This window comes from Piliocolobus tephrosceles, chromosome 1 (genome assembly GCF_002776525.5).
Source record: "Piliocolobus tephrosceles isolate RC106 chromosome 1, ASM277652v3, whole genome shotgun sequence".
Lineage (NCBI taxonomy): Eukaryota > Metazoa > Chordata > Mammalia > Primates > Cercopithecidae > Piliocolobus > Piliocolobus tephrosceles.
In genome coordinates, this window is record NC_045434.1 from 143,176,193 (window position 1) to 143,188,305 (window position 12,113).

A 12,113-nucleotide genomic window follows, 5' to 3' on the forward strand; every position below is an offset into this window, starting at 1 on the left:
TTACTTTTCTAGCTCTTTTAATTGTGATGCTAGGGTATGGATTTGAGATTTTTCTAGCTTTCTGTTGTGGGCATTTAGTGCTATAAAATTTCCTCTTAATACTGCTTTATCTGGGTCCCATAGATTCTGGTACATTGTCTCTTTGTTCTCATTGGTTTCAAAGAACTTCCTGTTTTCTGCCTTAATTTCCTTATTTACCTAGGATTCATTCAAGAGCAGGTCGTTCAGCTTCCATGTAAGTGTACGGTTTTGAGCGAGTTTCTTAATCCTGAGTTCTAATTTGATTGCACTGTGGTCTGAGAGACTATTACGATTTCAATTCTTTTGCATTTGCTGAGGAGTGTTTTACTTCCAATTATGTAGTCGATTTTAGAATAAGCACCATTGTCACTAAGAAGAATGCATATTCTGTTGATCTTGTGATAAGAGTTCTGTAAATGTTTACTAGGTCCACTTCATCCGGAGCTGAGTTCTAGTTATGTTTATTTTCTGTCTCATTGATCTATCTAATATGGACAGTGGGGGCATTAAAGCCTCCCACTATTATTGGATGGGAGTCTAAGTCTCTTTGTAGGTCTCTAACACTTGTTTTATGAATCTGGCTCCTGTATTGGGTTCATATATATTTAGGATAGTTAGCTCTTCTGGTTGAATTGATCCCTTTATCATTATGTAATGCCCTTCATTGTCTTTTTTGATATTTGTTGGTTTAAAGTCTGTTTTGTCAGAGAGTAGGATTGCCACCTCCTGCTTTTTTTTTTTTTTTTCCTTTCCATTTGCTTGGCTAATTTTCCTCCATCCCTTTATTTTGAGCCTATGTGTGTCTTTGCACAAGATATAGGTCTCCTGAATATAGCACACTGATGAGTCTTGACTCTTTATCCAATTTGCCAGTCTGTGTCTTTAAATTAGGGCGTTTAGCCTACTTACACTTAAGGTTATCATTGTTATGTGTGAATTTGGTCCTGTCATCATGATGGTATCTGGTTATTTTGCACACTAGCTGATGCAGTTTCTTCATAGTGTCTATATATTTTGATGTGTTTTTGCAGTGTCTAGAACCAGTTTTTCCTTTCCATATTCAGTGCTTCTTTCAGGAGCTTTTGCAAGGCAGGCCTGGTGGTGACGAAATCCCTCAGCATTCGCTTGTCTGGAAAGGATTTTATTTTTCCTTTGCTTGTGAAGCTTAGTTTGGCTGGATATGAAATTCTGGGTTGAAAATTCTTTTCTTAAAGAATGTTCAATATTGGCCCCCAGTCTCTTCTGACTTGTAGAGTTTCTGCTGAAAGGTTCATTCTTAGTCTGATGAGTTTCCCTTTTTAGGTGACCTGCCCTCTCTGTCTAGCTGCCCTTAACATTTTTTCCTTCATTTTGGCCTTGGAGAATATGATTATGTGTCTTGGGATTGATCTTCTCGTGGAGTATTTCAGTGGTGCTCTCTGTATTTGCTGAATTTGCATGTTGGCCTGTCTTGCTAGGTTGGGGATAAAGTAAGTTTTTTAGGCTTAGATTTCTCTTTCAATTTGTATTTTTCTTAGTCTTCGTATAGTGAACTCTTCAACTAAACAACCGTTTTTAAAAATTGTATCAAAATTCAATGTTGATTCAATTCTGGTACTAGCAGGCGAGTTAGTGATTAAATAACTGAATATCTTTCTTATATGGATGATGTAACTAATGGGCAAAGTTAATAAATTTGTTCCATGCCCATCAGTAGACAGTACAGAACTGATAAAAGCTGATTCTTCTAAAAAGAAATCAGCTTTTCCAGGCTGGGCGCGGTGGCTCACACCTGTAATCCCAACACTTTGTGAGGCCAAAGTGGGTGGATCATGAGGTCAGGAGTTCAAGACCAGCCTGGCCAGAATAATGAAAGCCCATCTCTACTAAAAATATGAAAGTTAGCCAGGTGTGGTGGCAGGTGCCTGTAATCCCAGCTACTCAGGAGGCTGAGGCAGAGAATTGCTTGAACCCAGAGGTGGAGGTTGTAGTGAGCCGAGATCGTGTCATTGCACTCCAGCCTGGGTGACAGAGCAAGACTCCATCTCAAAAAAAAAAAAAGAAAAAGAAAAAGAAAAGAAAAAAGAAATCAGCTATTCCTTGGTACCTAACTAGCAAGTAAGTAGCTACTATTTCAACTTAATCATTTATCTGTTATTTTAGTGTAATTCATTTAGAAAAAAAACTCTGCTGATAGTAGGATTTTGTTGTTATTCTCATATAGGTAAAAATATATTACCTAGAGAAATAGGAATTATAAAATTTTTGCAAAGAAAATAATAATAATATTTCCCATTTTCTCTAAGTAATCTATTTTTACCTATATGGGAACAACAACAACAAAATAGCAAAATACAATGGAAAATATATACTGCAGCACACATATTGTCTCACGGAGAGACACTGTTTCATAAAAAGAAGTGTTTTTGTGTCCTCTATTCTTTCTTGTCATGTTCTGCACAAAAGTGGGAAATAGCCATAAATGAAGTAAAAATAACTAAGTCATACTGACATTGTACCCTTGGCTTTTACTCTATTATATCGTATTCTAATTACCCAAGCATACGTTTTGTATTTAGGAACAAATCCAAAGAATGTGTTAACTGTTGAAATTTCAAAGACAACTTGGTACTGTTTGGAATTTGGATAAAAAGACATTGAAAATACTGATTATGGTGATAGATGATGAAATTGTTATGGAATTAATATCCTGAAGAAATTTTGTCTGATTGTATGGTAGTTTTGTTATATTTAATGATCCCATGGACAAAGTGACATTTGAAAGGGACAGTAATATTAGCTCTCAATAAAGGAGAGTAAGAAAATGTGTTTTGCTAAAGGTTATATCTTAAAAATAAGGACAAATCTAACACATTGATCAAACCCTCTCAAAGATGTCTGCATGTATTTATTAATTTATTGAAAAAATTAGTTAATAAAACACATGCATTCTTTAAAACATAAACAATACCATTGGTAGGAAAATAAAGGAGGTCTATGCAGCACAAGGGAATTTTATTTTTCTTTTTTGAGACAGGGCCTTAACCTGTTGCTCAGGCTAAAATACAGTGACATGTTCATGGCTCGCTGCAGTCTCGACCTCCCAGGGCTCCAGCGATCCTTCCACCTGAATCTCCCAAGTAGCTGGGACCAAAGAAACATGCCACCATGCCTGGCTAATTATTCTGTTTTTGGTAGAGACATGGTTTTGCCATTTTTCCCAGGCTGGTCTCGAACTCCTGCCTCAAATGATTCTCCCACTTTAGCCTCTCGGGATTACAGACCTGAGCCATGGTACCTGGCCCCTGGATTTTTAAATATATATTTTTTTATAGACTGAATTTTTGAAGCATAAGGAGGAAGGGTTGAGAATGAACAGATCAAGATTCAATGCTCTGATCTATCGTTTTATGATAAAAAGATAACAGACTTTTCTTAAGAGATTTCACATATTTATTTTCAAATTACTTATGAAATCAACATTTATGTGAAAAAATAGAGCAGCATATGAAGCTCTATCGAGAAGTGGTTTTAGTTATTCTCAAGTTAAAGTGGCAATAAAGCAGTTTGAGAGCAATGATTCTCTAAGGAGTTCATTGCATAGTGTATGTGGGTAAGATTGATTTGGGAGTTTAACATAAGGAAAAATCATAACTCTTGTCACCTCAGTAGTTTTCTAATAGTTTGGAAAGCAACTTATGCTTGGACCACAAAATAAAAAACTATTAATTTCATTCAAAAGAATTAGAAGCAACAAAATAAGAATAAGGAAGAAGACCTACTGAATGGGAATCTTTAAACAAACATATATCAGTATTAATTCTAAAACAAAATCTCCAGAACTTAGCATTTACAAATGCTCAGATATGTGTTCTGTCAATTGAATTGAAGGTTATGTCTGGTTCCTGGTAAACATATGGTAATGTTAACAAATGTAGGACAGATATTAGGGCAAAAAGACTACAGTAAGCATTGTGAAGAAGAAAAACTAGGAAGGATGGATGATGATTTATTAGGAAATGATCTACTCTGTTCAAATTATTCAAAGTTTTTATACTCTTTGTTAGTGAATAAACCCCTAATTTTTTAATAAAAGGTACAGGTTTGATAAGAAAATTCAAAGCTAGATCAAGCCTCGAATTCGTGAGAAATCACAGGAATTGAAGAAGTTCAAAACCCTGGGAATGGAAAAATAAATACTGAGACAATATATTTGAAAGGAGGTGAGAAGATGTTTTGGAGGATTCTCTGTGGCACCCCATGCCAAAAGTCAAAAAATGATGTTAAATAAATATTTTTATTCACAAAGGAAAGCAGTAACTAGTAGATTTTTAAAATCCATTTTATACTTTTGATTTGTCATTTGATTTTGAATCATCTTCTACTACAACTCCTGAGATGCCACTGTCCCACGACGTGGTTCATCAACTGGACCTGGTCATGTTGACCTAACAGGTATCCAAGTCCTGCCTCAGGCCCTTGTCTATATATAGGAAAGGCTGGGATAGTTGCCATCTTTTGGAGTCATAATTTCACTAGCCCAATGATGTCATACTTTCTTTAATATAAGTTTTGTAAGATGGCACTTGAGGAAAATCCTTTATGTAATGTATCTGGGTTTCGCAAGGCTCTTAACAATGTCTCTTGAGGTGCCTTTTAAGATTAAGAGAGAAAACATAAATAGCAATACACTTTGGCAACTTCTAGCTCACACAGTCATATCCAAATAATTCTATTTATTCATGTGATGTGGAGGTTTCCAGTTTTGTTATTACAGTCCTTTGTATTTGATGATATTAATATTTGTATTTATAATTTTGTGCTATTTGGTTATATGCTGCTGTACTGCATTTGGTGAGTTTTAGGGGACATGGATAATGGCCGCCTCTCAAGGAAATAAATTTTCTACCCTGACATTGCATAATTACATGTTATCAATATTAAATAGAAACCATTTCATTGGGCATAAGTTTGAACTCAGTGGCATGTTACAACTCCTTCAACTCTAAATTTTCTTGATTCTATCAGCCCGTGATAATTTCCTCCCAATACCTCTTAAATTCATATATTTATATGAGGACATAATAACTCAAAATTTTATTATTCAAGTGAATACACTTCACACTCTGGTTCTTGGTCAGGATTTTGGTGTAAATTTATCTAGGACTATTTTTCTTCTAAAGATAGCTTATGCAAAGGGGATACTTACCTTCAAAATCTTAGAGGTCAGAGAATATGTCTTACTATGGTTTAACAATGCAGGCATGGGCTTATTGTGGTCCATATTTCAGTATCTGGGTATTTGTATAACTTCCTAATGTAAAATGTTTCTCTATTCAATTTTTATGTTTATCTTGAGTGTAAATACACTTTGTTTTATAAGAATTTCACTAAATATACTTATTTTATTGATAGGCAATGTTGCAGTTGCATTTTTGTATTATAAGAATATTGGTCCTTTGCTTTCATCATCTGATAACTTCTTATTGAAACCTCAAAATTATGATAATTCTGAAGAGGAGGAAAGAGTCATATCTTCAGTAATTTCAGTCTCAGTGAGCTCAAACCCACCCACGTTGTATGAACTTGAAAAAATAACATTTACATTAAGTCACCGAAAGGTAAGCTGTTTTTCTGGTAGTTATTGGCTATGATTGTGATATAGTCAGAGAAGTGGACTCTTTGTTGTGTCACATAAATTATCTAAGTTCTTGAGTTTAAAAATACAGATTTGAAATTAAAAGAGTGAAGTGGTTTTAACTAATTTTTCTACAAAATATTTTTGTACTTTCAGGGCTCTTTACACATTCTAATTAATACCAAACAATTTATTAATTTGATTTTCTGGAAATAAGCAATATTTTTGTTTTTTTTAAGTACACTATTTATTTTGGAAATATCCATAGTTTCAAAGAATGAGTTATTAAAAAGTATCACAATCCGAGAAATAAATAAATATCACTTGTGTAATAAGTGAGGTGTTTTATTAATACTTGTCATTTAAAATAATATTTGAAGGGATTCTGGTGTTGATTAAAAGAAAATCTTAGCAAAATTTACAATATTTCATAAAGAAATTAGTGGAGGCCATTTTACTCTTATTTTTTATTCTATATCACTTTTCAGGTTCATATAATTAAAGTTATACAATAAAAAAGCGTGATTAGAACTAACCAACTATTTAGCTATTTTAGTTAAAAATAATTGGCGGCAACTCAGAATCACAGGTTATTTGCAACAATTTCACAATTGATTTTATCTTAAACTTCCAACAGAATTTCAGTTCTAGTACATGATTCAAGTACTTTTGAAGTTCCATTTGAAGTACCTTGAAGTTGAGCAATTATATTTGCATTATTATGGGAGAAAAGGGGCTTTCTAAAAAAAAAAAATAATATATTTGCTTACACACAATACAAACATGCCACTGTTAAGTAAAAACATCGAAGGTAGAGAGAAACTAAATGTATTAAAAATGCAAGTAAATAATAGTAAATCAAACTTAAATAACGGTAAGCAGCATGTTGAGGGAAAAAGAAGATGTGAAATTGTTTAAGACTGGAAACCAAACTTAGACTTCTTTTTAAGATGCTAAATGCAAAATACACTTTTAATACTAGAAACCAAACACTATTCTTTTACATGGTCTGACGGTTTTTCTGTTTTTTATCAGTAGAATGTTTTGACAGCTAAAGAGTTACCAAGAACAACCCACTTCACCAATCCCTGTTTGACAAAGACACAAAACAAAATGCTTATTTAAACAAAAACTCTTCACAGTAATTCCTGGGAAAACTTAATTGCTTTTATCTGCCTTTCTGCTCAAATGTATTTTTCATTCAAAGTAATGACCGTTATGAAATTTCACCACTCTTCTCTGACAATAGACCTATTTAGTCTCTAGTTCCCTCTCTCTGAGAATGAAATTTTGGTCCCATTTTTTCACCTGATGTAATAAAAACTATCTCATAAATAATATCTTCAGTGTCCTGGTTCCCTGATAATTTATCTGTGATTTGACTGATTGATACATACTTCTACAGTACCTCAGAAGAATAGTAACACTAATTATAGTAATATTAACAATTATCATAGCAATCAATAATTACATAGTGCTTAGATTAGAAACCAGGCAGTATTCTAAATTTTTTACTTAAAAAAAAAAAAAACAAAAAACCAAAAAAAAGCAAACAACAAAAAAAAACTCATTTAATGCTTACAAAAGCCATATGAAGTACATACTATTATTACTATTTTATAGATGAGGAAACTGAGCCTGTGAGATGAAATAATTTGCTCATGGTCACTCAACAATTATCTGGTAGAAAAAGGTTTCAAGCCCCTGCAGCCTTCCTCCAGAGTCCATGCTCTCAAAAACTATGATACTCCTGGCCAGTTTGGCCCACTACATCCATACCAGTCTACTTCCCAAGAAATTATGCTCCATCCACCATCTCATCTTTCGTGGATCTCTCCACATTAGTGTCAGTGTCTCAGTTAATAAAAAGACTCAAGTCTCCGCCTCATAAAAACTAAAACCATTCCCCTTTGGTACTGGATCATCTTCAACCAAAAAACCAAAAAGTAGTAACTTCTCTTATCTTAAGCTTCTAAAAAGTAGATGTAATCTGCTGACTTCCATCTATGGAAGATTCAGATTTAGTTTTCTTACACACATCTTCTGCTGTGATATACACACTCTCTCAACCATCCATCCACTCATGCTTACTTCCAATTTTTGGTTAAATCGGTTTTCAGTGTTTATAATACTATAAATTGGTGTGTTATTCACAACTGAAGCATGGAGTTCAGTCATTTTCCTGGTGTTAATAAATTCGTTTATTTTCATTTGCTTATATTTCTATTTATCCATTGTTAATTTGTCTCCAAAATATTTGACAGAATTATAAATCTCTTTTCAAAACATTCAAACAAGTAAGCTTATCTATCAGCCAGTTTGTTGTCTTGGAGACATCCTTCCCAAGGCTCTGTAACCTTGATGCTGTCTGGATGATCTACCCCTGGGTCATTTATCAGCATGGGCATGCCTTCCCTTCCCCCTATCATTTTCACATATCATTCACCATTCACCTCACTCCTCTCCTGTGTCAGATGCCATGTTTCCTCCAGCAATGTCTTCCTCTTTCTTAGTTTATGTATGTATTTTGGTGGCATATTCTCCAGTGGCTGCTTGAGAGAGGAAGCAGAGAAGGTCAATTTTTTAAGCTCTTGCATTATTAGATTTTATATAAATATACAAATATACACACACACACAAATATGTTTTTCTACCTTAACCTTATACTTGTTAGATAAATACCACGTACAGAGTTATGTTTTTTTCTCAGATCTTTCTATACCCGGTTCATATGTCTTCTAGCTTTCAAGGGTAACCTGGAGAAATTGAATGCATTTAATATTTTAATTAAAATATATTGTCTTTTGAATGCAATCAGTCTCTTTCTCTTTATCTCTCTCTTAAAGTTTTGGAATCTTTATTCTTGATATTCCAAAATCTTTAAGATGTACTTTGGTGTGAATCTTCCTTCATTAATTGCAGTAAACATCTGGTGAGTCTGTTCAGTCTGAAAATGTACGGTTTCAGCTTTAGGGAATTTTCTACAATGATTTCTTTGGTAATCTCTCCCTGTCCAGTATCTCTGCTCTCTTTTTCTGTTCCTCTTAGTATGTATTAGACTTCCCAGCTGAGCTTCTAATATTTGGAGTTTTTAAACTTTTTCATTCCTATTTTTAATTTTTCTTGTAACTTTTTTTTATTTTTACTTTATACTTTATTTTCACTGAGAAACTTTATTTTTTCAATCCTGATTTTGTTTAATGGGTATAGTATCTCATCTCTCTGAGATATCATTTATATTTTTTAAAAAAAAACTCTTTTCTGCTCCCTGCGTCATCTTGCTCTTGACTTTCTTTGTTTGGATCGTTCACCTTGGTGCCCTGTCTTTCTTGTTGGAGCTTGTCCTCAGATGTCTGGGGGTTCGTGACCACCCATTCCCATTTAATAATGAGACACGGTGTGCTCTCTTGGCCTTGTGGCAGTGGTGTGCTTCACTAGAGTTTTCATCAGGCAGGCTCCTGGCCATGGCATTGGAAGACCCTGAATGTCAGTACCCAAAAGCAGTTTATTTTTGGCCAGTCAGTTTCTCAGGAAGAAACGTTCTTCCTTTCCTATCTACTCCAGACAGAAGTCTGGTTGGAAGGATTAGGAAAATTAAGAAAATATGGTGGGACATGGTGGAAGATCAATGTGTAAACAGACCCTCACTTAAGTCTGTTTTTGAATGGTACGCATAATCACAACTTAGTCTGGCTCCTCAATTCTACAGTCCCTCTGCTTTCTCTAGAATTAGGCACTTCCCTGGCTCTTTTTGAGGATCTAAAAGAATTTCAGTTTTCTTCATGTAGCTTGGCCTCCTTGACAAACTTCTAGCAATCTCTACAATTTTAACTCAATTCTCTTTCCAGACTCATTCCAAAAAAACTCACACTGTTTTTGTCAGTGCTCCAACTATTGACCTAAGGGTTGTATTTAGCATCTATTCCATTAAACAATTATCTTACTGCATTTAAATCATCTGAGTTTCTATCATCCTTGAAGAGCTGATACTTTATCTTTTTGATTGATAATCCTCACTCCTTGAACAGTATATATCATACATTTGACACTCAAGATATGTTTTCTTTAATAAATAGTTGTCTGAAAATTGGAATTTGATTCTATATTACTCCATTTATCAATGTTTAGTCTTAAATACACCTTAAAATAACATGTTTTGGCCTCTTAACATAATATAGCATTTATTTCAGAGAGCGTTTATGAGGGTTGAACTAAACAAAGTAAGAGAGCAAGCACCTAGTTAAGTGTAAATTGTTATATAACTGGAAATAGTTTTTATTTCTACAAGTTCAACATTTTATTGATAAATTATTATTAAACCATACATTAGGTGTGGTGTTATGATTAGTTAATATAAAAGTATGATAAGAACGCCACCGTTTATTGAATAACTATCACACTGTCTGTGTGTCATCTGTCCTATATCTGTATCTGATCTCGTCTTCACTATTCTTTACCTCACTTACTGTGCTCTAACTTAACTGGCTTTTACAAGTTTCTGGAATGCCTCTGGTCAGTCTCACTTCAGAGCTTGTCCATTTGCATTTCCAACTGTTTGGAACTCTCTGTTCCCAAGTCTGTTGGATCCCCACTTCACTTCATTGAAGTACCTGCTTAGACATAATCTAGGAGACATCCCCTTGGACAACGCTCCATATCAATTTCTTTTTTCTTATCCAGGGTTACTTTTCTCATTGAGTAATTTTTCATCTCTAACTAGAATGTAATGTCAACAATGCAAACAATTTTTTCTCTTTTGTTCACTGTTGTATTTTTAGTACCTAGATTAGTGACAAATATCTAGTCAATACTCAACAAACATGTACTGAATGAAGATGCAAATGAAAATTATGCACTGTGGTAAATGACATGAATAATTTAATAAAAATTATCACATTTGTGAGACAAAATTGATGAAATATAGCATTGTTGCAACATAAATTTCCATTATTCCACATAGCCGCCTTTATTTTTTATAATTTGTTTTGTGTTTCACTGTTAAGGCATTGTTTCAATCACATTAATGGTATTTTAAGTATGACAAAAGCAATACTATGTATGTAACTTTTTATCTTTTTTTCATCAGTAAAATATCTTTTTTTCAGATCACAGATAGGTATAAGAGTCTATGTGCATTTTGGAATTACTCACCTGATACCATGAATGGCACCTGGTCTTCAGAGGGCTGTGAGCTGACATACTCAAATGAGACCCACACCTCATGCCGATGTAATCACCTGACACATTTTGCAATTTTGATGTCCTCTGGGCCTTCCATTGTAAGAGAACTTTCCCCTTCATATTTATAAATGTTCCTTTTTCTGTTTTTTTCATGTTATTCAAGATAATATTTAATTTTTTATATATTTTTCTTGGGTTTAGATAGCACATTTAGTATAACAGACAAAACCCCAACAGGATCTTTCTTTCTGTCTGTTTTCCTACCTACCTTCTAGAACATATCTAGTATACATTTAAGATTATTTCTAGTCAGACTTATCTAGTCTGTAATATCTGGTAGATTACATATAAAATTAGTTTGTAATGCTGCTTTCAAGAGCCATTTGCCCATTTTAATGTATCATGGAATTTAAAGGCACTTTTTTGTGATGACAATTTATTTTTATACATGTCAAAGCTCCTGAAAATATTTGACAGTTGGCCAATAACTATTAGCACACTTACAACTAACATCATATTTTTAGCAATGTAGAACTCCACACGATTTTTAAACATGAAGAATCTCTCTAGGTGAATGGTTTCATGATATGTATTTTGCTTTTGAAATATCTTACTTACATTGTATATTTATCACATAATTTCTTATTTTATAGCTCTGTGCTATCATCTCCATTATATTTATTTATAATCTATCATTAAATATATAAAGTAACCAAATAAATCTACGTAAACATAGTGTCAGTCCTAACGATGATTTTTTCCTGAAGTTAAGCAAATAAACATCTATTCTTTATATAAACATAAGTATTCATCTAGTTAGGATAAAACCAACATTTTATATTTTAAAGTTTCTGAACAATATTACTGATAATCCTTATATTCAGCATTGCTAACACCTTTGTTTCTCGCGTTTTAGATGAATCACTGCATAGACATAAGACTTAGTCTTACCACTGAAAAATCTGTTTTAATTAACCATTTTCACATTACAATAATGGATTGCCTTTCTAATGTAATGAAATTAATGACGATAACATTGTTAAACCATGTACTAATACTGATACTATGCCTAGAAAAAAATCACCAATTACTGAACTGTTGAAGTGCTACATAATTTACATCAGATTTATGTGGATATTGAGGATTTTCAAAAGTACAAAATTTTTCTCATCTAAATGCATATTTATAGTTTTACATTTTATGAACATTTTTATTAATGTTTCACCAAAAAAGGAAGTTCATTATATGTTGTAGTTCCTTTGACAAGTTACTGAGTTATTCTTTTAACAGCTTT

The 12,113-nt window shown here is 33.3% G+C and overlaps 1 protein-coding gene across 1 annotated transcript in view; it reads left to right on the forward strand.

Moving 5' to 3' along the window:
* The window catches only part of ADGRL4 (adhesion G protein-coupled receptor L4), a 116,109-nt gene that overhangs the window by 73,306 nt on the left and 30,690 nt on the right, over nucleotides 1-12,113 (forward strand). The window contains exons 8-9 of the mRNA XM_023208863.2: nucleotides 5,416-5,621; nucleotides 10,744-10,917. Coding sequence (XP_023064631.1) covers nucleotides 5,416-5,621; nucleotides 10,744-10,917 — 380 coding nt within the window. The remainder of the gene's footprint in view (nucleotides 1-5,415; nucleotides 5,622-10,743; nucleotides 10,918-12,113) is intronic.